Source organism: Callorhinchus milii, unplaced genomic scaffold (genome assembly GCF_018977255.1).
Source record: "Callorhinchus milii isolate IMCB2004 unplaced genomic scaffold, IMCB_Cmil_1.0 Scaffold28, whole genome shotgun sequence".
Classification (NCBI taxonomy): Eukaryota; Metazoa; Chordata; class Chondrichthyes; order Chimaeriformes; family Callorhinchidae; genus Callorhinchus; species Callorhinchus milii.
Window position 1 is genome coordinate 2,990,922 of NW_024704769.1, and position 25,892 is coordinate 3,016,813.

The 25,892-nt window shown below is 50.7% G+C and overlaps 3 protein-coding genes across 3 annotated transcripts; all 3 read left to right on the forward strand.

The window, feature by feature from the left end:
- Positions 1 to 1,778: 1,778 nt before the first annotated feature.
- On the forward strand, positions 1,779 to 7,404 carry lgi3 (leucine-rich repeat LGI family, member 3). The gene is made up of 8 exons (XM_007909222.2): positions 1,779 to 2,051; positions 3,501 to 3,572; positions 4,280 to 4,351; positions 4,449 to 4,520; positions 4,854 to 4,925; positions 5,576 to 5,745; positions 6,058 to 6,222; positions 6,522 to 7,404. Exons 1-8 carry the CDS (start codon positions 1,831 to 1,833, stop codon positions 7,337 to 7,339), a joined length of 1,662 nt encoding a protein of 553 aa, XP_007907413.1. The 5' UTR covers positions 1,779 to 1,830; the 3' UTR covers positions 7,340 to 7,404.
- A 1,931-nt stretch (positions 7,405 to 9,335) lies between these two features.
- On the forward strand, positions 9,336 to 15,266 carry chmp7 (charged multivesicular body protein 7). Its single transcript, XM_007909226.2, has 10 exons — positions 9,336 to 9,663; positions 10,698 to 10,869; positions 11,241 to 11,426; positions 11,560 to 11,693; positions 12,060 to 12,108; positions 12,412 to 12,531; positions 12,720 to 12,818; positions 13,171 to 13,231; positions 13,662 to 13,853; positions 14,158 to 15,266. The coding sequence occupies exons 1-10, from the start codon at positions 9,398 to 9,400 to the stop codon at positions 14,223 to 14,225; spliced, it is 1,347 nt and encodes a 448-aa protein (XP_007907417.2). The 5' UTR covers positions 9,336 to 9,397; the 3' UTR covers positions 14,226 to 15,266.
- Positions 15,267 to 20,733: 5,467 nt separating this feature from the next.
- LOC103189001 (D(1) dopamine receptor-like) lies at positions 20,734 to 22,433 on the forward strand. The gene has a single exon (XM_007909234.2). The coding sequence runs from the start codon at positions 20,767 to 20,769 to the stop codon at positions 22,267 to 22,269; it is 1,503 nt and encodes a 500-aa protein (XP_007907425.2). The 5' UTR covers positions 20,734 to 20,766; the 3' UTR covers positions 22,270 to 22,433.
- Positions 22,434 to 25,892: the final 3,459 nt, after the last annotated feature.

A 25,892-nucleotide genomic window follows, 5' to 3' on the forward strand; every position in this document is an offset into this window, starting at 1 on the left:
GCTCTCCCCCAAATCCCTCTGCCTTGCCCCCCCCCTTCCCCTCTTTTAGATCCCGACCAAAGACCTTGCTCTTCAGCGCGGAGTCAGGCTCCGCCATTGTCGAGCGCTCCGAGACACTGCCCTGCATGAAAGGCGCTGTATAAACGGCGTTGTCGTTGTCTTAATGACGCGATAAGGTGCTTTATCAAACACAAGGAATATTAGCATTATTATTAATAATAAATCTTCAATTTTAAAGACCTTCCACCCACTGATGCCCAGCATTGCTCTGGTGTAAGAAGTGGCCTGTGCTATCCGCATAGAGTGGGAATAAGTCAGCGTTGAACAGTCTAGGCAGCTGCAAACGCCCTAATCTGTTGCGAGAGTGGGAATAGGAGCCACATGTGCTGCGGCCATTTACTTGTCGGGCAGATCAATAACCCTGACTATGGAGAGGGGAGAAAATAATACAAGACTGCGATCGCAGCAGGAGTAAGCACTGTAGGGGGGTAATCGAGGGAAGAGAGACAGCAGCAAATAGCATGGATGTGCACATGCACTGTACACAGGTGTGTCAGAATGCAGTGGTCGAGGCAGCTTTACGCGTGTAAAGTGCCTTTCACGTCGGGAGGACGTCCCGAGGCGCGGCTTTGAAGCTTCGAAACTGGCTTCACAAATAAGGTTGCGTTTAAAGAACCTGTCAAGTTCCGCCCGCGCTCAGTGGCTAAGGAAATGGAGTAAAGCTCGCCGCTTGTAAGAAACGCTTTGCAGCGTCGCTAGCGGGAGGGCCCGGGTTCGATTCCTGCAAGGAATCTCTTCTGCAAGGAGGGGTTCAAGTGCTGCTTTTATTAAGAAGAATCTCTTTTATTCCGGCAGCCCAGCTGCGGCAAGCATTACGCACAGTGTGGATGGTATTTTCTGGGTTAAATGCTGCCACTGTCAGTAGACAGAGGCCATGCAATACAGCACTGCACCTGGAGTTGCGTCTGTGCGCCCCGGACTAGTGAACTGAGCACAATGGGATTGCCGTACACAGCACCAGAGTGCTTTAGGATGACATAACTGCAGTGATGGGTTACCCCATCACACGCAGTCCTTAAGCAGCTGTGACTCTTCTAAGGAAAAGCATTATAGGATCAGAGAGTCCTACACAACTGAAGGAGGCCATTCGGCCCATCATGCCTGCGCTGGCCCGTTAAAGAGCTAAAAAAAAAATAATAATAATAATAAATCGGTCACTTCAATCCACGACTGTTTATGGGACACTGCTTTGCGCAATTGGCTGCCGCGTTTCGCCCACAAAATACCCAGTGTGTCCTGCGAAGCGCTTTGAGACGTTCTCGGAGACGTGATAAGGCGCCATATCAAACGAAAGGATTATTATTATTATTATCCAACTGCTCCGACTCTCCCGCTCTTACCCCACAGCCCTGCAATTTTGTTCCCTTTCAAGGAACCTATCCAATTCCCTTTTGAAAGCTGCCGTCGAAGCTGCTGTGCACGAGAAGAGAGTCTTAAGCCATTTCTGCACCACTTTGATCCCGTTCAGTGCTGTCTGACCTTGAATGGCAAATGTTTCGCACGGGAGACAAAGAGGCAGTGTGTGTGGGGTGGGATGGGTGGAACATCGTGAAGAGAGAGAGCTTGTCTTACAATGCATCAGTTAGTCTCTGACCTGTGTGCTGACAACAGTTGAATAGTAAGTGATTCGCAGCCTTTCACCAACCCCAACCCCCCCACCCGCCACTCACCCCCCCCCTCCTCTTTGCTCCCCGCTATTCGCTTCAAAGCCTGATGGGCTGAGGATGATCCGCGTTATTACCAGCTGAAGGCTCTACACAAGCCTCACTGATGAACCAGCAGCCAGGGATGATGTACGTTGGTGAGAAAGGCTCTGGGAGGCGATCGCCTCTGGCGGTGGGTTTGATGTTCTGGATCTTCTGCCTCGGGGTCTTGGTGGAGGCTAAGAGACCACCCAAATGTCCTCTGACCTGTTCCTGCACTAAAGACAGCGCCTTCTGTGTTGGTTCCAAGGCAATTCCACGGACCTTCCCGATGGACGTTATCTCTCTGTAAGTAAAGCTTCTTCGAGACGTCTCAAAATCGCTTCACACAATATACTGTAAAGTGTAGCGACTGTGTATTGTGTGGGCGAAACGCGGCAGCCAATTGCGCACGGCAGCGTCCCCCGCAAACAGTCGTGGATTGAGTGACCAAATTATGTTTTTTCTTACATTATGTTTTAACGATGGGATTATTACCCCAGAAAGCAATCCGCCAATCTAACAACTGGGTTCCTACTGACTGATAGGTCAGTGTGGAGTAAGGAAATTTGCCTAACATGTTGACCCGCCCTTCGCTCTCTCTGTATATGTGATGTATTATCAGGCCGTGTGTGGCCGCTCACACGCACACACACGCGCACACACGCGCACAGTTGACTCCAACCCCCCTAACATTTGGTTTAGCATCTCAACTGAAAGACAGCATCTCTGACAACGCAGCATTCTTCCCATCACCGCACTGGATAATGAGCTCAAGCCCCAACGTGGGGCTCGAACCCACAACCTCCCGAGTCAGAGGTGAGAGAGAGCTACCGACTGACCCCAATTATATTTTGGCTCTACTGTTCCTTTGCAAATTGCAACTTATAAATTCGTACTTCTCCTTGTATTTTAATCGTAATAATAATAATAATTGCATTTGATTTCATGTTGTTGAAACATCTCAAAGCGCTTCACAGGATACACTGTAAAGTGTTTTGTCGGTGAAACGCGGCAGCCTGTTTTTACAGGCAGGTGGGACTTTGGTTTAACATCTCATCTGAAGGACCTTTTGGCTGGTCAACCAGTGTTTAACAGTATTTTTGGCTGAGAATATAACTCGGAGGGGAAACAGTTATTGGTCTTGAAGATTGGAGAGACGAAAAGGCAGCAAAGCCTCGCGCACATCAGACAATGCACAAAGCCTCTCCACAAAAGAAGTCTGTGCGTTTTGACGTGTGCGTCGAGGGGAAAGGACAGGAGCGGGTGTGTGTGTGGTGCGGTGGTGGGGGGTGGGAGGAAGAGTAACACAAACACAGCCACTACAATCGCAATCAAGTCCATGTCTCCTTGTTAGAAGCCAACGTACATCAGGGTCTAAACCGCCACACTCAACTCACAGAAATGGGTTGCAATTTACAACAACAACTGACATTTACGCGGTGCCCTTTCACGTCAGGAGGACGTCCCGAGGCGCTGGACAGTCAGGGAGTTGGACCTAAGTTGTGGGGTTGGGATCAGGGAGGGGGTGGAGGGCGGGGAGGGTGAGGGTTAGGAAGGTGACCGAAGCTGCGGTTGTTGTTATGCGGAGAATCAATCTTTTTCGGAGTCATTCCGCCCACAAAACACACAGTCAATTCCCTGTACAGTATGTTTTGTGAAGCACTTGGCGACATCTCAAAAATGTGATAATCAAATGCGAGGATTATTATTATTACTACGACGATTATTATTCACGGTGTCTTTCTGTCTTTGCAGGACATTTGTGAGTGCCAAATTCACTCAGATCCCAGCGGGGGCCTTTTCCCACTTGCCGACCTTGCAGTTCCTGTAAGTATAAATAAATGATGAACCGCACACTTGATATTGGGCCTGCATCGCAGCATCTCAAAGCGCTTGGTGCATTAGGTAGCATTGGAGGGCTGCTGTCATCGTAAATGAACGCGTCAGCGAGTCTGTTTCAGCCGCACGTAGCTGTGAGATAAAAGACTGCTTGATTCTTTTTTTCCTCATTGGTGGATTTCACACACTCGTTAGAATCCTACAGCACAGAAGGAGGCCATTCGGCCCGTCGTTGAGACGTCTCAAAACACTGTACGGGATACGCTGTAAAGTGAATTGACCGTATATTTTGTGGGCGAAACATGGCGGCCAATCGCGCACAGCAGTGTCCCCGCAAACAGTCGTGGGTTGAGTGACCAAATTATTTAATTAATTAATTTATTTATTTGAAGGGGTTATTACCCCGGAAAGTGATCGGCTAATGGACTAACACCCGGGTTTCCTACTTACTGTTGGGTAAACAGAGGCGTGTGGGTGTGTGTGTGTGTGGAGTAAGGAAACTTGACTGAGATCGGACCTGCCCGGGAATCGAACCCGGGTCCTCTCGCTTGCGAGGCGAGTGCTCTAACCACTACGCTACGCGCTTTGTTTGACAACAGTGCGATTGGGTCACTAAGTGAAGAATCCACAGGGTATATGGGTGAACCAAAAGGATGGGCGTAAGCGTTAATACGTGTTACCTTGTGTCCCAACAGATTGCTGAACTCAAACCAGTTCACTTATATCAAGGATAATGCATTCTCTGGTTTATCACACCTGCAGTATCTGTAAGTTTGGACAACTCTGATACCTTCTCTAAGGGGTTTCCTCATCACAGTTACTCGTGTTGCGACAGCAGACATCTTTTCTTATCTTTCTTCACAGCTTCATAGAAAACAACGAGATCCAGTCACTCTCCAAAGACACCTTCCAGGGTCTCAGAGCACTGACCCATCTGTGAGTACTAATTATATAGTATAATTATATAGTAATTATATAGTAGTCGAACAACAAATGACATTTAAGCGGCGCCTTTCACGTCGGGAGGACGTCCGAAGACAGTCAGGGGTTTGGACCCGAGCAGAGGGTTGGGATCAAGAGGGGTGGAAGGTAGGGAGGTGAGGGGGTAGGAGGGTGGGTGAAAGCGTGGTCGAAAAGGAAGGTCTTGAGATGGGCCTTGAAGAAGGCAAGGGAAGGGGGCGAGATGAAGGGACTGCGGAATGGAGTTCCAAAGGTTAGAGACAGATTATTATTATTATCATTAACCTTTCGTCTCGTTTATCCCCTCAGATCTCTGGAGAACAATAAGCTTCAGGCACTTCCAAGAGGCATTTTCAAGGACCTCAGAATTCTGACAGACTTGTGAGAGACTTGTTCATTGTTTTGCGATTGATGCTTTGAGGAGACTAACACGCAGGCAAATTCAAAGTAAGAGGCAGAGTTATCTTAATTGGCGGCGATCTGCTTTAAAATCTAATTGTAGAAAATTCTTCAGTTCGGCTTGGGTTAGGGAGAGTGATTAGATGGTGCCTGGTAGAGAATATTTAGATATTACCAATGTTTAGGTGATGTTAATACAATGTCAACACAGAGCTAAACAGTGGTTAAGTGCAGTGCCATAATAGCATTGAAATAATATTAACAATACAGCGTCTTATCACGTCGTTGCGATGCCTCAAAGCGCTTCACAGAATATATCGTAAAGTGTAGTGTACAAGAAACAGACAAAATTATGTTTGTATAGCGCCTTTCGTGTCGGGAGGACATCCCAAGGCGCTGGACAGTCAGTGTTTCGGACCCGAGCTGGGGGTCGGGAGGGTGGAAGGCAAAGGGGGGAAAGGAGGGTGACCGAAAGCACAGTCGAAGAGGAGGGTCTTGAGACGGGTCTTGATTGAGGCAAAGGTGAGGCCGATGTTGAGGGACAGCGGTATGGAGTTCCAGAGGGTGGGTGCAACCTTGCATTCTGGTACACAACCCAATGTGGTGTTGTTCCTCCTTAACCCTTTTCGAAGAGATCTTCGGGGCAACGCCTTCCACTGCGACTGTAAAGTGAAATGGCTGATTGAATGGCTGAGGACCACCAACGCCAGCATTGCCCCCGTGCAGTGTGCCAGTCCGGCCAAGTACCAGGGCCACAAAGTCTCCCAGCTGCCCATCAAGGACTTTGCCTGCATAACCACAGGTCAGCCTGGCACCGTCTCAAATGACGCACATAATAATATTAATAATAATCCTTGCTTCTCCCCAGCACTATACGCGAGCATCAGCCTAAACTATGAGCTCAAAGTCCTGACGTGGGGGCTTTAACCCACAACTCCACCCCTCCTGACCCCAACTCCCAGCTCGGGTCCAAAAAAAACCCCGATTGCCCAGGGCTCTTGAATGCCTTTCCGACGTGAAGGGCGCTAGACAAGTATAAGTTGTTCCTTTCGTTGTTGCTACGGACTGAGCGGGTGAGATTTTAATGCTTTCCCCTCGTCGTTTCTCTTTTCAGAGTTCATTCTGTATCAGACACTTCCTTTCCAGTCCATTTCAGTGGAGCCCTTTGGATTCGCTGATGACCTCTATGTTACCTTCGCACAGACTAACGGGGGGAACTGCACCTTCCTCAAATGGGATCACATCGAGATGGTCTTCAAGAGGTCTGAGAACATCTCTGGTGAGCCTTTCAACTGCTCTGGGACACTACCCTGCAAGTTGCAAGATTCCCTCTGGATCTCCATCCCCAAGTCCCTCCGCCTCACCCCACCCCCTCCTACCCCCCTCCCTTTCCTCCTTCAAGACTCGTCTCAAGATTTTTCTCTTTGATGGTGCTATAGGCCACCCTTGACTGCAACCACCAGCTCGGGCGCAAACTCTTAACCGTCCAGCGCCTTGGGTTGTCCTTCCGATGTGAAAGGCGCTGTGAAAAGTAATTTGTTGTTGTTGTCTCTCTCTCTCTCACTCTGTTTCTCGCAGCTCGTGCTGCTGTCTATTGCAAGCCCTTGGTGATCGACGGGCAGCTCTTTGTGATCGTAGCTCAGCTGTTCGGTGGCTCCCATGTATACAGGTGGGACGACTTTGGCGGCAAGTTCATCAGGATCCAGGACATCGACGCCACCAAAACACGCAAGCCCAACGACATCGAGACCTTTCAGATTGAGGGCGAGTGGTATTTTGTCATCGCGGACAGCTCGAAGGCGGGGGCGACCACCATCTACAAGTGGAACACGAACGGCTTCTACTCCCATCAGTCGCTGCACGTGTGGCACAGAGACACGGACGTGGAGTTCGTGCAGCTGGACGGCAAACCCAAGCTGATCGTCTCCAGCAGCACTCAGACGCCCGTCGTATACCAGTGGAACTGGGCGCGGAAGCAGTTCGTCTACCAGATGGAGATCCCCGGCATGTTGAATGTTCATGCGGTGAAGCACTTCAGGATTAAGAGGGACATGTACCTCTGCCTGACCCAATTCATCGGCGACTCCAAGGTGGTGAAGTGGGAGAATCACAAGGTGACCACAAACCAGGTTCTCCCATCTCGAGGCACTATGATCGCCCAACCTCTGCAGATCATACAGTGGCACTATCTGGTTCTAGGCAGCGACTTCTCGCTGTCTACCATTTACCTGTGGGACGCGGGCGAGATGAAGTTCGCCAGGTTCCAGGACTGGAATCTGCGTGCTCCGCGCTCCTTCAAGCTTGTGTCCATCGACAACTTTGACCTGGTTCTGGCTTCCAGCTTTAAAGGGAACACCGTGATCTACAAGCATAATATCGTGGATCTGAGCGCTTAATGTGTTCGATTCCCGGGCGGGGTGAAGCGTTAGGCAAGTCTGCTTAACATTGTGACTGGCACACACACACAAAGCCTCGCTTAAAAGGAACAGTCCACTGCACCATTATTACTACTACTAATAATAATCTTTGCATTTGAACAAAGCGCCTCATCAAGCCTTTGAGACATCTCAAAGCGCTTCACAGAATACACCGTAAAGTGGATCGACTCTCCGTTTTGTGGAGGAACCACTGCCGCCGATTGCCCACAACAGCGTCCCCATAAACAGTGGTGGATTGAGTGACCAAATTATTATTCTTATTTATATTTTTGTGACGGGATTATAACCCCCGATATAGCAATCCGCCAATCGACTAATAACCCGGTTGCTTACGACTAGGTAAGCCGAGGCGTGTGTGTGTGTGTGTGGAGTAAGGAAACTTGTCTAAGATTTCGCCCTGATCTGCCCGGGAATCTAAACCGGGTCCTCAAGCTTGCGAGGCGGGGGCTCTAACCACTGAGCTTCAGAGAGTCCAAATAGCTGAGATTGACCGAGCACGTGCTTAGTTGTGCATATGTCTGGGATTGATGAGAGCTACAATAAAACAGCCTCCGATTTCATACTTACATTTTTGTTTGTGGTTCACGCTGCGACAATCTGTGTGCGTGTGATTCTGTGCAACATCGAGCTACGACTTTGGTGCACGGAAGTAACAGCGCGTCCGGTGTGAATATTCTTCCTCGTACTGCGCTCGGTGATTCTCGATGTCGCACCGGCCCGTTGCGGCTGGAGGAAACGTCTCAGACGCCGCGAGGCATTGAGATTGCTTAACGGTTGAAGGTGCTCACATTGCTTGAGCCGTCAGCTCACGAAGCAGAGACGGAGATCTAGATTGAATGGATCCAAATAACAATCCTTGCGCTTGATACAGCGCCTTAGCACATCGGCCAGACGTCTCGATGCCCCTCGCGGAGGATTTCACCGTGAAAGGTGACTGTGTATTTATCGGCCAACAGCAGAACGAACAACAATAATAATCCTCGCACTTGATACAGCGCCTCATCACGTCTTTGAGACGTCTCAAAGCGCTTCACCGGATACGCTGCAAAGTGAATTGACTGTATTTTGTGGGCGAATCTGTGCGCGTGTGAGCGACAGAGGGCCTTTAATGAGAAACGCGCTGATGCTCGTTGTGGACGGCACAATTGGCTGCCGCGATTCGCCCGCACAATGCACAGTCACTACGCTTTGCGGTGCATTCTTTGGGACCTCTTAAGGACGCGATAAGGCGCTGTATCAAGTGCAAGGATTGTTGCGCAGTTATTGTTATAATACTGTGCAAACGATGTGTTTGCTCCGCCAGGCAGATGGGCGTCTGACACCCGGAGCCTCCAAACCAGCTGTCAATCAGAAAGGCTGGCCTGGGATTGGCCCTGAGGGCTGTCAATCACTAGAGCTAGGTGGGTCCATCACTAGAAACTGGCATGTGATTGGCTCTGAGAGCTGTCAACCAGTGAAGCCTTGCCTGTGATTGGCTAGGCGAGCTGTCAATCAGTAGGGCCAGTCCTGGGATTGCCTCTGAGGGCTGTCAATCACTAGAGCCTGGGCTGGGACTGGCAAGGAGAGCTGTCAATCACACGCGTGTGGTCTACAATTGGCTAGGAGATCTGTCAATCACTGGAGCCTGGCGTGTGATTGGCTGTGATTGGGAGAGCGAGGGTGCGCGCAATAGAGGGGCGGGAGGAGGCCTCGGATTGGCTGTGAGTGCTGTCAATCGCATGGCAAACCCGGCGCGTGATTGGCTGTGAGTGACAGGCGGGAGGAGGAGGGCAGCGGTGGCGCTGTGGGGGTGGGGGGTGCGGCCGCCATGTCAGGCCTGAGGATTGGCTGCTGCGGGCCGTCAATCACGCGAGCCTGGGCTGGGATTGGCTGGGGGACCTGTCAATCGCCAGAACCTGGCCTGTGATTGGCCCCGAGCCGAGGAGGGGGCGTGGCGGAGGGGAGAGGCGGGAGGAGGCAGCGAGGCGCCCTGGTACCCGGAGGGAGGCTGGACACGGGCCGCAGGGCCGGGCCGCCATGTCGGGCTGGGAGGCGGCCGAGGCCTGCGCCGAGGACTGGGCGGACGACGAGCGGATGGCGCACCTCTTCTCGGCCTTCAAGCGGAGCCGCGAGGTCAACAGCCGCGACTGGGACAGTAAGATGGGCTTCTGGGCGGCCCTGGTGGCCCGGGCGGCCCGCGGCCGGGGGGCCCTGAGCTTCAGCCTGGCCGACCTGCAGCTCTGGTTCCTCAGGAAGGGCTCGGCGCCGCTCGGCCTGCGGGTCGTGCTGGACGACATGATCAGGTGAACGAGTGTAGTGACTGTGTACGTCATTGAGCCCCACCGCCACTACCACCGCCGCCAGCAGCAAACGCACAGTCACTACACCTCACGGTCGTATCCCGGGAAGGCGCTTTGAGACGATGATTACTAGTAAAGTGTAGTGACTGTGTACGTTCAACCCACCAAACGCACAGTCACTACACTTCGGAGCGCATCCTGTGGAGTGATTTGAGATTATGATTATTATTAGTGTAGTGACTGTGTACGTTATTGAACCCACCAAACGCACAGCCACTACACTTCGGAGCGCATCCTGTGGAGTGATTTGAGATTATGATTATTATTATTAGTGTAGTGACTGTGTGTATGTTATTGAGGATGTCCCAAGACTCCAGACAGTTGGGTCGGGACCCGAGCATTGGGGGGGGGAGATGGTCAGGGTGAGGGGAGGGAGCGAGGAGGGGGGGAGATGGTCAGGGGGAGGGGAGGGAGCGAGGAGGGGGAGATGGTCAGGGGAGGGGAGGGAGCGAGGAGGGAGGGGAGATGGTCAGGGGGAGGGGAGGGAGGGAGCGAGGAGGGGGGAGATGGTCAGGGTGAGGGGAGGGGAGGGAGGGAGCGAGGAGGTGGGAGATGGTCAGGGGGAGGGGAGGGAGGGAGCGAGGAGGGGGGAGATGGTCAGGGTGAGGGGAGGGAGGGAGCGAGGAGGGGGGAATGGTCAGGGTGAGGGAAGGGAGGGAGCGAGAAGGGGTAGAGAGTCGAGAGCGGAGCTGAAGGTACGGTCAAAGAGAGAGGTCTTGAGACCGGCCTTGAAGGAGGAAAGGGAGGAAGCGGCGGTGGCACTGGGGGATGGAGTTCCAGAGCCTCGGGGCCGAGAGGCTGAAGGCCACCGATGGCCGGGCGGTTGGGGCGGTTGGGGCGGAGCTCCAGGCAAAAGAAGTGACAAATCTGCGAATAAATAAATAAGGAATAACTCAGGATAAACGGTTAGAAATTGAGCGCTCGTCAGCTCGGCCCCGCGCTGACGTGTCGGATCTTTGCTTCGCTCCCTTCCCAAGGCGAGGGCTGATTCAGAAAGAGTCCAACTTTGCGGCAAACGTTGATGCCAGCTGGCTGGCGTGGGGCGTGGGCCTGCTTCTGGTCAAACCCCTCAAGTGGACCCTCTCCTCCATGCTTGGCACCGATCAGTTGTCCCCGGATGAGTCCTTCGTCCTGGTCGAACTCGTCGAGGTGAGTTTAAATCCGTCCGGGGTGTTGCTCTCCCTGCCCCTGCTTGCAAAAAAAAAAAAACCAGCCACTACACTTGACTTGCTTTCACCGGGGTGATAATCTCACACCCACGCACAAAAAAAAAATGAGCTCAAGTCTGCCTGTTGGGGTGGATGTTAAAGATCCTGCGGCAATATTGGAAGAGAGAAGGGAGTTTCTCTCTCTCTCTCTCTCTCTCTCTCTCTCTCGCTCTCTCTCTCGGTGTCTGGTGGAGCGCCTTGAGACGTCCTGACCACTTGATAAGGCGCTGTAATCAAATGCATCGGATTTCGCGCCCTTTCCCACTTCCCGGCTCCGCGCTTTTGTGACCTTCCCCGCCGTGACTTTTGCAGGAGAAGGCAGCCCAGGTCTTGCAGCTTTGCCAGAAGTCTCTGCACTCCTCGCATCCCGTGGGGAGCTTTGCGGAGCTCCAGGCTGTGTGTCTGAGCACGTGCCCGGACGACAGGAGTTTCTACCTCGCTCTGCTGCAGCTGCAAAAGGAGAAGCGGGTGGCTGTCGCGGAGCTCGATGGCGAGAAGGTAAAAATATATCTGTCTCTGGGTCATGCACACGGTAGGTTTAATATCGTGCGCGTGTGCGTATGTGCCCCCGTGCGTGTGTGTGTGTGTGGGCTCAGCCCCCTTGTGACAATATCGCCTGGTCCCTGTACAGATTGTGAAGTTTGCTCGCTCGTCCCACCACAAAGTTTCCCCGGTGAACGAGATCGACATCGGAATCTTCCAGCTGATGAGGTGCGAGAAGTTGCTGAACCAGAAGGTGGAGTCTCTGAGCGAGGACGCAGAGAGGTGTGAGGAATTCTTCCACGCCGGTGACGTGTTTCAGTCTCGGGGAGGGAGGTGGGAGGGTGGGTTTGCTTGTAGTACTTGTAATGCTTCGGTCAACACCTCCTACCCCCACCCTCCCTGCCCTCCAACCACCCCCCTGATCCCAACACCCCCCCTCCCTTACAGGATAAATTGTACAGTGGAAAAATCATTGAATTAGCTTGTGAGATGGTTGGATTTGGTGAAGGTGTGACTGATCAATGAAAAAAGATTCCTTGCTCTCTTCCCACCACAAGAACAGCCCTGCCTAGCGGTGGCTGGAACAGAAGAGGTTTATCGTACCCTGAGAAAGCAAGCGTTTTCTTTAACAGGCTCTTTTGTCTCCAGGTGCAAGAAGGAAGCTCAAAGCTACCTGAAGACTGGGAAGAAACAGCTGGTGAGTGAGGTGCAGTTTTTCTCCCCTTCTCCTTGTGTTTCAAAATGCATCCCCTCGCCTTTATGCTCACTCACCGTTCACCAAAGTGTGCGTCGATTCCTGCAGAGATCAAGGCAGCATGTGGTCTCATCTTTATTGAGGTTCATGCCCCCACATACACACACACACACACAGAATTGAGGGCTGCTCATCTTGATGCTTGAAGGCTGCTGCCTTACTCTGAGAGCTTGTGTCAGACCGAGCTTGCTGAGCTCTCTCTCTCTCTCTCTCTCTCTCCCTCTTCCTCACCTCTCTCTTTCTCAGGCACTGAAATGTCTGAAAACCAAGAAGAAGTCAGAGAAACGTCTGGAGAATATCCATGCCAAACTGGACACCATTCAGACCATCCTGGACCGCATCTACTCATCACAGTCGGACAAAATGGTCAGTCTTTTAAACTGCTGAAGAGTCTAGATAATATAGACCGTGATAAGCTGTTTTATCTTCTACTCAACAGTAGAATCAGAGGACACGGCCTGTGATTGAAGGGGGTAAATTCAGAACAAATCTGCCGAAACGCGAAAGGCGCTATACAAATGTAATGTTGCTGTTGTTGTTTCTGTCTGTGTCAGGTGGTGGATGCGTACCAGGCTGGTCTGGGAGCCCTGAAGCAGTCCATGAAAGACGTGACTGTCAGCAAAGTGGAGAGTCTCATGGATCAGATCGAGGAGGTGAGTGGAGCTTCTCCTGATCTTGGGGCTGATGTGTCACTGACTCGGATTAAACCGAAATTGCACATAGACAAGTAACATGAGAACAGAGAACAAGACAGCCTCTTTACCCTCCCTGCCTTCCACCCTCCCCTCCTGATTCCAACCCCCCACCCCACCCACTCCCAGCTTGGGTCCAAATCCCTGACCATCCAGCGCCTTGGGACATCCTCTTGACCACTGTTAAGTTCTGAGACGCTGCCTGGCATGAAGGGCGCTATATAAATGCAAGTTGTTAATGTTGTAACTGCCGAACTCTACAGCTGATTTCTACCCCTTTGTTGTCCTAAAACGCTCCCTCTTTTCCTTTCAGTTCTGCGACACCCAGGAGGATATAAACCAGGCGATTGCCGGAGCGAACCTGGGCCCAGCAGGTTAGTGCTGGAAACTCTCAACTCCTTTCTTCACCGCGTCCCCTGATTCTCAATTCACAAGGTGAAACGCACAGATTTCCTAGACATCAAAACAACTCCACAGGTAACGGTGGAGGGGAGAGAGGGAGGGAACGAGGGAGAGGGGAGGAAAGTGAAACCCGGAGAGTTGTTAAAGCTCCGGCCTTCTGCATGTCCCTCGTGCACGCTTTCAGCCCCTCCGCCTTGCCCCTTCCTTCTCCATGTTCAGGTCGCGTCTGAAGACCTTCCTCTTCAATCAGTGCTTACGGTCACCTCTTTCCCCACCACCCCACCGGCTCATCGTCATGCTCCACCACTTTCAAGCACTCAAGTACGCTGCCCTGCGTGAGGGGAGCTGTGTAAATGCAAGTTGTTGTTGTTGGTTAATGGCTCTTTGTCTGTCCTGGTTCAGGTGCTGTGGACATGGATGAATTGGAAGAGGAGCTGAACACTCTTCTGGCCGAAGTCACGCAAGAAGAGTCCAAGCTCCCAGACGTTCCGAGCACTCCTTTGCCCTGGTCTTCCTCGGCTAGCGTTCCTGCTGCTGATTTGATTGACCATGAGTTGGAAGCAGAGCTCAGAAAGCTCACCCTGTCCGACACACGTAAGTAGATGGATCTTCTTGAATAAAGCAGCGCTGGATTAGTCGGTGCACTCTAAACACATGGGAGCATCTGCTATCTTTACAGCGTTAAATAATAATAATCCTTGCATTTGATACAGCGCCTTATCAAGTCTTCGAGACGTCTCAAAGCGCTTCACAGGAAACACTGTAAAGTGAATTGACTGTGTATTTTGTGGGGTGAATGTTCCAAACCTGAATGGACCAGCAGTGAGTGCCAGAGCTGTGCTCTACACTTGTACGTTTGAAACGATATTGAAGGCCATTCTTTGTTGTTTCTTAACAGGTATCCAGGCCGGTGCTGTTGACTCAGCTTCCACAAACAAGGCCTTGTTGGACCCAACGGCATTATAACATCAGTGAGCAGAACCTTTTTGTCTTGTACTGCACATACAGACTGTCCTCTCAATATGAGGCACGAAGGGAAGGAGAGAGGGAGAGCGCAAGAGAGAGAACATCATTCAGATTTCACATCCTTTTATTCAGTCCTTACAGAGTCTTCCAGTGCCCGGGGCTGTCTGCATTGATTTGTGTTTGAGATGTGTTTGTGCTACTGTGTGGAGAGAAAGACAAATGCAGCATAGATGCAAAATGGAACTTATCAGCCTCTCCTCCACCACAAGGGGGAAACTTCTTTTTCTCACGCACTCATAAGGCAGTCGCGGGTTTACAATGTTTCTCCTCCCGCAAGCCTTGCTCCAGCTCTCAGATGAGAGAGCCGCTGTTTTGTGTGAGGCTAGAGACGTCAAGCAGTGTGGAGCAGTTGCTCTTCAGATCAGTCGAAGAGAGTTTGTGTGTCCACCTTCCTTCCTCAGCCCTAATCGCAAAGTGTAATCGCATAATGTGCCGTGAGATGAGATCAACTGTGTGTTTCTAATTCACTCTTTACATGTGGCTGGTGCTGTGTTGGTATGAGGCGAAAGCGGGGAGGGAATTTGGGGGTGAGGGGTGGAGTGGTCGGAAATTAACCCAATGAACTGTCAGCTAGCTGGGGGGGGGGGCAAAGAGCCCCCAATTCTGCTCTGCTCTGTGATACGGGTTCCTTTGAGACGATGAGTATGCAGAAGCTGATCTGTAACTGTGCCAAACCTGTGTTAGAAATGCACGTGTAATAGTCCGACAGTGGGGTTAGCAAATAGAGTGAGCGTAATGCAGTTACAGGGTCTCTGTCCTTAATGATTGCCATTGGGAATAGTTCCCGGGACTCGTGGAGGGGTTGCGTTGTGATTCCCCTCACTCCCCCCCGCCCCCCCACCTCCCATTCCCTAATCTCTTTCTCCGTGGTTCGGTGCAATCTTTTGAGTGTCTTTGATATTGTGTAATTATATTCCTATAAACCACTTGTTCGAAGGACAGAAAAATAATGGAAGTCGACTGAATAAAAAATAAAAGCACCTTTTTTTGCACTGTGACAAACTTTCCCCGACCTCCGTAAATACGTGTGAAATTGGCTGCCGCGTTGGCTCGCAAAACACACAGTCACTATACTTTGCAGTGTGTCTTGTGAAGCGCTTTGAGATGTCTTGACGATGTGATAAGACGCTGTATCAATGGCAAGCTATGTACGGCTTTAGCTGGTTAGACGCCAGCAGTTACCCCCAACGCACACTCTGGGCTCCCCCCAAGCCTTGGCTCTTCCAAACCTGTGCCTAATAGATTCCTGAATGATGTTCAGATAGAGAGGGGGGGGAGGCAAGATAGACGGGGAGAGAGAGAACGTGCCAGTGGTTGAAGGTGTCACAGCTGAACGCACAGAGGAGGGGACAGGAGGCAGAGAGCAAAGTCTGGACACAAATAAAATAGTGTAATTCAGACTTGAATCGGTCCTGTCTCTCGTAACGCAGTGTCCCCTTGCAGTTTGGTTCTTCCAAGCATTACGCAGCTGATCCCAATGTGCTACGTGACTGGTTGGAGATTAAACCACTTTCACCTGTTAATAGCACTTGGTTTCAGCTGGAGACTTATAATAATAATCCTCGCATTTGACATAGCCCTTTTCACGTCGGGAGGACGTCCCAAAGCGCTTCACAGAACACACTGTAAAGTGAATTGACTGTATATTTGTGGGCGAACGCGGCAGCCAATTGCGCACAGCAATGTCCCACAAACAGTCGTAGATTGAAAATGACCAATTTCTTATTGTTTTGGTTTTTTTTGGAGGGATTATAATTAGGCTCTGTGTGGCGTAAGGAAACTTGCCCCAAGGTTTCGCCCTCTGCCTGGAATTGAACTCAGGTCTCTCGCTCGCAAAGCGAGTGCTCTAACCACTGAGCTACAGGAATTGGCACGCCCAAGGTTTTGTTTCCGCAATGCGAGGAGGAAAAAAACCTTTGCCTCTGCAACTCCCTCAGTATTGCAGCGTGTCCCGAGGGAAGGCTGTCCCATTTCAACCTCGTTCCACGCGACTGATGTGTGGCTCAGTGTCAACTGCCAAGTAAGTGTAGTGCGTCTTAGCTGAAAGAATGATTCCCTCCCATCCAGCTGCTGCTGCTTGGCTTGTGTGTGTGAGTGTGTGTGTGTGTGTGCGCGTACGTACGTACGTACCACTGGCTCAGTTTTTAGCCTTGGAATCAGTTGTAAGGGATCACATAGTCTTAAGCTGACTTTTCAGGACAACCCTGGGGTGAGAAGAGAAGGGAGTTACACTCTCTCCCGGTGTGCTGGCCGTCAATCCCCCAAATAAAATGGCTGTTTGTGGGGCGTTGCTGTGTGTAAACTGGCTACCGCGTTTCACTCACAACACATGGGAGTCGCTACACGTTACGGTATACCCTGCGAAGCGCTTTGAGACGTCGATGCTGCAATAAGGCGCCGTATCGGATGCGAGGATGATGATCATTATGAGACACGTTTGTTAGTGTTGCTGAGCAGACACAGTGCCAGGCTCTGAATCCATTGCTTCTCAAAGCCTTGAGATCATCCCTGCGCTCCATGCTGCGACAGTGCGCAGAGCGCAACGCAGTAAATCGGTCGAACGCCACCACCTGCGAACCACAGGCTTCGTTGTAAACCGGCATTTTTTAGCCGACGGCTGTCTGTTCTATGGAAACACCGATGGTTTCCGTGTAACGCCAGAACAGCAATTGACGGGGGGGGGGGCTTGACAACCACAAGAGGTCAGGCCAGGAGAGGATAACGGGTACGTGGGGGGGAAAGGAGAAAGCGTGGTTCATCTTTAATTAAATTCCACACGTTACGAGGAGCGGGGTAGAAGCTTGACACTTCCTGCGTTGTCTCTGGGCACCGGTTTCCAGCACCAGCAGCCGGTGAAAGCATATCAGCCGCACGGACGTTGATGACTTGATGTGGAGTCCCGCAGGGAAGTGGTTAGAGCACTCGCCTCGCGAGCGAGAGGACCCGGGATCGGTTCCCGGGTGGGGTGAAACCTTGGGCAAGTTTCCTTACTCCACACACACACCCCTCCGTTTACCGAGCAGTAAGTGGGAACCCGGTTAGTCAATTGGCAGATCGCTTTCTGGGGGTGCAATTGGCTGCCGCCTTTCGCCCACAAAACACACAGTCACTCCACTTCGCAGCATATCCTGTGAAGCGCTTTGAGACGTCTCACCGATGTGATGAGGCGCTGTATCAAATGCAAGGATTGTTATTAGATATTGGATTATATTTGTGTTTCACTTTTTCTTATGGTCCAGGCTTACAGTCCAGTGCTGGGGGAGATGGTGATACAGCGCCTTGGGACGTCCTCCCGACGTGAAAGGCGCTCTATAAATGGAATCTTGTTGTTGTTGTTGTTGTTGCTCTTCAGATAAGAGTGCTCTTTGAGTGCCCACTGCGCTATTAGAAAAGAGGACTTCTTTCTTTGCTGACAGTCCATCGCATTAATGGATCATTCGCTGCTTCTGGGACCTTCCTGATGCTAACGGTTGTCACCTTTTCCCATAAAACCAAAGGTGACACTTGACACTAATCACTTGTGAAGCACTTTGAGATGTTTCAGTGCGAGAGGAATTTCTCTTGCTGTCCGTTTTAATTACCTGCGTCGTATTGCAGTAGAGTATCAACTTGGAAGCCTTCAAGTCAAATGTTATCTCGATTAAGTAGCAATAACAGTCTTTGCATTTGATATAGTGTCTTACTTCACGTCATCGAGAGCACTGTCTGGCAAGCTTCCCGCTTGCTTGTCCAGCAAAGCAAGACCCTACCTGTGAGGGCTTTGGCTTACAGGGCTATTGGGGTCTAAGTAGGAAGAAACCTAGAACCCCCAGATGTTTGTAGGCATTAAAAACCAACTACAATAATAATTTGATTTCATAGAGTGCCTTATCATGTCGTCGAGACGTCTCAATTCGCTTCACGGAATATACTGTCAAGTGTAGTGACCGTGTATTGTATGAGCCAAACACAGCAGCCAATTTATGAACAACTCACATTCCTATAGCTCGCTTCAGTGTCTCGGAGCACTTAATAGACTGGATGGTCCGTGTGGAGTGTGACACACACTTGACCTGGCTTTACCTGTTTGCAACCTTCAGTGATCCATGAATAATAATCTTCACGTTAACATTAAATAATAAAAATGTTTTACTTGCAGTCAGACACTTGTTTCTCACCAGTTAAAAAAAAATCCGCGTATGAATAATGCCTCCTGCATTTGTTATGCATTAAACTCTTCATGACTTGTCGTTCCAAGAGAGAAGCGCTCAGTGACAACTTATTAGCAGCCGCGAGCCAGGCATATGTATGAATATTTTTTGATGTATAACAACAACAACAAGATTCCATTTATAGAGCGCCTTTCACGTCAGGAGGACGTCCCAAGGCGCTGCACAGTTGGGTCATGACCCGAGCAGGGGGGAAATGGTCAGGGTGAGCGGAGGGAAGGGAGGGAGAGAGGAGGGGGAAATGGTCAGGGTGAGGGGAGGGAAGGGAGGGAGAGAGGAGGGGGGAAATGGTCAGGGTGAGGGGAGGGAAGGGAGGGAGCGAGGAGGAGGAAGAGAGTCGAGAGGGGAGCTGAAGGCACGGTCAAAGAGAAAGGTTTTGAGACCGGCCTTGAAGGAGGAAAGGGAGGAAGCGGCGAAGGCACTGGGGATAGAGTTCCAGAGCCTCGGGGCTGAGAGGCTGAAGGCCCGACCACCGATGGTAGGGCGGTTGGGGCGGGGGACGTGGAGCAGACCAGAGCCAGAGGAACGGAAGGTACGGGCAGGTAGGTAGGGGGATAGTAGGTTGGAGAGGTAGGAGGGAGCAAGGCCGTGAATGGCCTTGTAGGTGAGGATGAGGATCTTGAAATCAATCCTCTGGGGGATGGGGAGCCAGTGGAGGCGAGCGAGGGTGGGAGTGATGTGGTCGCGGTGTCTGGTGCGGGACAGTACACGAGCTGCAGAGTTCTGAATGACCTGCAGTGTGGAGGGAGGTGGCGGGAAGGCCGGCGAGGGGAGAGTTCCCATAGTCCAGCCTTGAGGTGACAAAGGCGTGAACCAGGGTTTCAGCGGCGTGAGGGGTGAGGTAGTGCCGTAGTCTGGCGATATTCCGGAGGTGATGGAAGGCGGTGCGGATGTGAGGGAGAAAGGACAGCTCAGGGTCGAACAAAACGCCGAGGTTCCTGACTGGCTTTGAGAGGTGGAGAGTGCAGCCTTGGATGCTGATGGTGTCAGCGCCTGAGGTGCGGAGGCGCTGACGTGAGCCAATCAGGAGGGCCTCGGTTTTTCGCACGTTGAGCTGAAGAAAGTTGTCTCTCGTCCAGGACTCGATAATAAATATTGGCAGCGCAATGACTTAAGTGGCAGTGACAAGCTACGGCGGGGGAGGGTTATCAGGGGTTTTACTGTGTGTGTGTGTGTGTGTGTGTGTAAATATATTTGTGCAAATGTTACCAGAAGCAACGTACCTGCACTGAATGAGTTAATCAGAGAGAGGGAGAGACAGCTTCAGCAGACTGACGCGATGGGAATAGAGAGTGCAATAGAGTGTGTTTGCCTGGTGCATGTTGTCTGCTTTTCTCCGTAACCAGTGGACTCAGGACAGAGGCCGACAATACGAAAGCAGGAAGGCTACAATCTCCCGGTTGATTGCCGCCGCCTGCACTTGTCTCAGTTGAAACTATGGCCGTCCATCAACAACAGCAGCAGCAACAACAACTTGCATTTTATACAGCGTCCTTCGCGCAGGACAGCGTCTCGGAGCAACTAGCAAAGAGCGGAGGGTGCATTGGACGGGCGTACATTTGTCTTTGAACAGGATTTCTCAGCTCTGCGCAGCACAACTTCGAGGAGTTGATCCATCTTTTTTTGCTTCATATCTCAGCTCTGGTGAAACGAAACAGCCACTGTTAGTCTTGGAAATTGAATTGATCGTTTGAACCCCCTCCCCCCACCCCCCACCCCCCTCCAAATCAGAGGGGTGTCGCAGGGAGAGAGAGAAAGAGAGAGATTATGGGCTGATATCAGTCTAAGAGCTTCGGGGTTTTCTAACGACCAAACAAAAGGTTTGTGTGTGAATGCATCCACAATAATAATAATGATAATAATATTAATCCTTGCATTTGATCTAGCGCTTTATCAAGTTGTTGAGACGTCTCAAAGCTCTTCACGGAATATACCGCAAAGTGTAGTGTAGTGTCCGTGTATTTTGTGGGCGCAAGCCACCCCAACCCGGCGCAGGAAACGTGGGCAAGGCTTTAATCTCAGAGGTGCTATTGTGAAGCAAACGAAAGAGAAAGATCAAAGAGTTGACCGCTTTCCTCCATCTCACTTTACCGACACCAGCCAAGTTTTCTGCAGATCCAGCGAGAGAGAGAGAGAGAGAGTGTGTGTGGGAGGGAAGGTGGTGAGTTCTTGGGGCTTTGTTGAGTCAGAAGCTTTGAGTGAGACGCAGGTGGAGAGAGAGAGAGAGAGAGAGAGAGAAAGAGAGGAGAAAGCGCGAGAGTGTGGGATGGCTCATGGATGGATGGATGGTTCCTGGGGTTTTACTGAACCGGAGACGCAGATGTGAAGAGAGAGAGAGAGGGGGGAAGAGAGACAGACAGACAGAAAGAGAGAGAGAAATTGATATGGCTTCCACATGGATGGATGAGTTGGATGGCGCGCTGTTAGATATGGACGCGGGAGGAGTGTGGAACCAGACATGGGCGGGGGCAGAAAGTGAGGGAAGACAGGAGCCGAGATCCAGGGTAACTATAAGGGCGGTCACAGGTTGTCTCCTGTCCCTCTTGATCCTGTCCACCTTCCTGGGAAACACCCTGGTCTGTGCGGCAGTCATCAAGTTCCGCCACTTGCGTTCCAAAGTCACCAACTTCTTTGTGGTCTCCCTGGCCATTTCGGACCTGTTGGTGGCTGCGTTGGTCATGCCTTGGAAGGCCATCACAGAGGTAGCCGGCTATTGGCCTTTCGGGGATTTCTGTGAGGTATGGGTGGCCTTTGACATCATGTGCTCCACCGCCTCAATCCTCAACCTGTGCGTCATCAGCATGGACAGATATTGGGCCATTGCCAGCCCGTTCCGTTACGAGAGGAAGATGACCCAACGCGTGGCTTTCATGATGATCGGCCTGGCGTGGTGGTTGTCCATCCTGATCTCCTTCATCCCCGTTCAACTGAGCTGGCACAGATCTGACGTGTTACTCTCTGAACCCAACACCTCGCTCGGTGCAGTTGATCAAGGAGGCTGCCATTTCCGCTTGAATCGAACCTACGCCATCTCCTCCTCGCTCATTAGTTTCTACATCCCGGTGGCCATCATGATCATCACCTACACTCGCATCTTCCGCATCGCCCAGATGCAGATCAGGAGGATCTCCTTGTTGGAGAGAGCGGTGGGACACGCTCTGATCCGCCAAGCCCAAGCCCACCAGGGTTCCCGCGAAGCCTCTCTCAAGAGCTCCCTCAAGAAGGAAACCAAATTGCTCAAGACTCTCTCCGTTATCATGGGCGTCTTTGTGTGCTGCTGGCTACCCTTCTTTGTGCTCAATTGCATCATCCCCTTCTGCTCAGCTCAGCTCCACCGCCAAGGAGGACTTCCGTGCGTCAGCGAGACCACCTTTGATATCTTCGTGTGGTTCGGCTGGACAAACTCCTCCCTCAATCCCATCATCTACGCCTTCAACGCAGACTTTAGGAAGGCATTTTCCTCCATCCTCGGCTGCAGTAAGCTCTGCCACAATCACAACGTGGAGACCGTGAACTTCAGCAACGAGTTGGCGTCCCAACACCACCACCACAACACCACCTTCCAGAACGACCCGACCTCCCTCGGCTACCCCCATCTCCTGCCCCACGTGGTCAGGCAGGCGGGGAGCAATGATCTGACCTTTGACAAAGTCTCGCAGATCTCTCAGACCTCTCGCCACATGGCCGGAGCTTTGCCGGCTGTGGTCCACGTGGACCTTGAGGCTGAACTCTCTCTGGACAAGACAATGCCCTTCGCGCCCAATGTGCTGGGGTGAAGGAGACTACACAATTGCCCTGCGCTTGATGTGTATAACCCCAAAGCTTCTCTGAGCACTTCACAAGGCTTTGCTGCCGGGTATAGTGACTGTGTATTTGTAGGCAAACCCTGATTGGAGCACAACAAGGTCCCTCAGCAAGACCATCGTTCAATTCATCACTCTTCAGGACAGCAAGAGAAAGTCCCTTCTCCTTTCAACACCAACGACTTGCATTTACACAGCGCCCCTCACACAAGGTAGCGTCCCAGAGCGCTTGACAAGGGTGGAGCACGACACTGAGCCAGGGGGAGGTGACCCCCCCCCCCCCATGGTCAAAGAAGAAGGTCTTCAGGCACGAGCAAGATGGGGAAGGAAGGGGCGAGGCGGAGGGATAGAATTTGGGGGCGTAGTGGCTGAAAGCGCGGCCACTGATGGTGGAACGGAGGGCACGAGGGACAAGCAGGAAGCTTTAATAGTTTTAATAGCATTGATATTCAGAAGACGTCGTCTTCTTCAAATTAATGCTTGATTTTGTGGCTTTTCTAGATTACGTTCTTGCCCACTCAAAGCAAGGGTTTGGTGAACTTAACCTGTAGTTTTGAACCTCACGTGTAAATGTCTGTTGCTGTCTTTTGTGCCGTTCTGAAAATAAAAGGTCTTTGTTTAACAAGGCTTGGACGCTTGTTTGAGACACGAGTTTAACTGAATAGCATTAATAAAAAGAAGACGATATTCCGAAATGGCTTTAAAAAATACCCGGTGAACAAATGATCAAATCGCCAACAAATATTAGGAGGTTCAAACATATGATGAGAAAGGTAACATCCATTCATATCTGACTGACCCATCACCTTCAGAAGTTACCTCTATAATAACTGTAAAAACATAATGATAATAATCTTTACATTTGATGAGGTGCCATTGAGATGTCTCTAAAGCGCTTTACAGTATTTACTTAGGACGTCCTTCCGATGTGAAAGGCACTATACAAACGTGATTTTGTATTGTATTGTAAAGTGTAGTGACCGTGTATTTTAGGTGAACCCAGTAGCCAATCTGCGCACAGCAGCGTCCTACGAACAGCCACAAAGTGAGTGATCAATTTAATCAATGCCTCCATATTGTTGCACCTTTACTAAGTCCCATCTGTCCGAGATAGTATTTTATGGGCTTTCAGCTTTGATCACCGCGAAGGGTCTGGAGTGGAGGCAAATTGCTCTATTAATTCCTGCTGCTCTGCTCATGCCTTTCTCCTCTACGGGAGTGTTTTGTCACCACTCAAATCCGCTCTTAATTATTGTTTGGTTTCTCTGCATTCGGCTTCCGGAGATAGAGACAAAGTGAGTGTCTGGCACACTCCAGCCTCGCTCCATCATCCCTTTAATCTGTGTTTCTATTTCACAGTATCGATCAATGGATCAAACTCAGTGCTGCCGTAGGACAGTCACGTTCAAAAGGATGCCAGTCTATATCAGTTCCATCTCTACAGGGCTCATTGTAACAATAGGAATAATTCTTGCACTTGATATAGAGTCTTATCACATCGTTGAGGCATCTCAAAGTGCTTTGCAGGATGTACTGTATAGCGAATTGACCGTATATTTTGTGGGCGAAATGCCGCACCCAATTGTGTCTAAGGTTTTGCCCGGCCTGGGAATCAAACCTGGGTCCTCTCGCTTGCGAGGCGAGAGCTCTAACCACCATACCCCAGGACTCCACATTTTTGGGGTACAGGAAGGCTATAAAAACAACGACGGAGACGCTTACAATAATTTACTGCATCAGGACATGAGCTGACATCTTGGGGCAGTGATTTACAGTTAATTATTAATAGAATGAATCGGTCTAATGTCCAAACTGATTGCAGTGCCTACGTGCAAGGAGATAAAGAAGCTGCCTTTTAATTATGTGAGTATTGGAGTGATGCCCCTTAGGGAGGGAGAGACTGGGGGGCGGAGGGGGTGGAATCTACGTGCTGTTTTTTTGTCTCTGCTCTGGATTTTGCGTTCAATGGGAAAGACCCTTTGTGAAGATCACTGGGCTGTTCACACCTGATAATGTTGTGACTTCTGCAGAGCCAACATGGACAGAGCAGGTAATCAAACGCAATTAATCTTTAGAGCCATTAAACTGCCTGTCCATCACCTCTCACTCACCTCTGCCTCTCTCTCCGTATCTCTTTGAACCGAGATTTTCAATCCCAAGATCAACCGCGCAAAAGGGAGAGGTTAGGGGAACTTTTAGTTGAAGGATATAGCGATGATGGTAACAATAATGCTTGCATTTGATACAGCGCCTTATCAGGTCTTCGAGACGGCTCAAAGCGCCTCGCAGAATATACCGTACAGTGTAGTGACTGTGTATTCTGTGGGCGAAACTTGGCAGCCCGTGGCGCACCTCAGTGTTCCACGATCAGTCGTGGATTTGAGTGACCCAATTTTTTTTTCCCCCAAAGGGTTATTTGCCCCCGGAAAAGTGATCCGCCAGCGGACTTAGCAACCGGGTTCCTATGTCCTGCGAGGTCAACAGAGGAGTGTGGAGCAAATTGGTTGCTGTGTTGGCCTGCAAATACACAGTCACTGCAATTGAGACATTGCGATAAGGCAACCGTAAAAATGCTAATGATTTCATTCATTGCTCTCCATTTATTTACCAAGCAAATCAGTACCGTGGCCAGCTCCATCTACAGATAGACAGACAGACACGATCGTCATCACCAGGACTTTGTCAACTCTCTGTCTCCCTCCCGTTCCCCTTGTCACGTCTCTCCAGAGCGACAGCAGCCTCCATTTACCCTAACGGTGAGTCGTAACCCAGTTGTTAGTCGATTGGCGGATCGCTTTCCGGCGGTAGTAATTGATTATTCGGAAAATAATTCATTGAAAATAATAATAATCATGTGGTCGCTCAATCCAGACTGTTTGTGGGACAATTGCTGTGCGCAATTGGTTTCGTCCACAAAATATACAGTCATTTCACTGTACAGAATATTCTGTGAAGCTCTTTGATATGTTCCGACGACGTGATAAGGCGCTGTATCAAACGCAAGGATTATTATATAAATCCCTTCTCTTTTCCAACAGGGCCTCGGGAGATCTTTAACGTCCACCTGAACAGGGCACAGACGGGGAGCGAGGTTTAACATCTCATCCGAACGACGGCACCTCTGACAACGCAATGCTAACCGCCAGCACTCTATCGGTGCGTCAGCCTAGGCTTTGATCTCTCTCCGATGGAACAGGTAGGATAGAGAAATTTCTTCTCGAGTTAGAGAGCGAGCAATGCTCCAAGTGCCTCGAAATGTCTGGCAGCTTTAAGATTAAATATATGAACAGTGGAAGGGGGAAAAAAAAAACAAGCTCCTGGAGGGGGGATGGTGAGGAATGAGGCTTTGACGTGCATTTGCGGTTCCCTACCGTCCATGTCTCCTTAGACCACAGAAACGAGCAGCACTCTCCCACTCTCTCACTGGAGATAAGGCGGTTATTATAAGGCTCCGGTCTGTGGAGAGCACTGTCATCTAAAAGCGTCGACAACAAGGTCAGAACCAATCAGTCAGACAGGCACTTGTACTCCATAGATATAGTTACTTAACTAAAGAGATGATGTTCCTACTCATATAGAGTATTAGTTAGAGCCCT

What these genes read in the sequence shown, in the direction of transcription:
- lgi3 (XM_007909222.2), top strand. Translation starts at nt 1,831, where the DNA reads ATGAACCAGCAGCCAGGGATGATGTACGTTGGTGAGAAAGGCTCTGGG. An exon ending in TTGCCGACCTTGCAGTTCCT is followed by an intron (nt 3,573 to 4,279) that starts GTAAGTATAAAT and finishes GTGTCCCAACAG; the next exon opens with ATTGCTGAACTCAAACCAGT. An exon ending in TTATCACACCTGCAGTATCT is followed by an intron (nt 4,352 to 4,448) that starts GTAAGTTTGGAC and finishes CTTTCTTCACAG; the next exon opens with CTTCATAGAAAACAACGAGA.
- chmp7 (XM_007909226.2), top strand. Translation starts at nt 9,398, where the DNA reads ATGTCGGGCTGGGAGGCGGCCGAGGCCTGCGCCGAGGACTGGGCGGAC. An exon ending in CGGAGCTCGATGGCGAGAAG is followed by an intron (nt 11,427 to 11,559) that starts GTAAAAATATAT and finishes GTCCCTGTACAG; the next exon opens with ATTGTGAAGTTTGCTCGCTC. An exon ending in CTGAGCGAGGACGCAGAGAG is followed by an intron (nt 11,694 to 12,059) that starts GTGTGAGGAATT and finishes TTTTGTCTCCAG; the next exon opens with GTGCAAGAAGGAAGCTCAAA.
- LOC103189001 (XM_007909234.2), top strand. Translation starts at nt 20,767, where the DNA reads ATGGATGGATGGATGGTTCCTGGGGTTTTACTGAACCGGAGACGCAGA.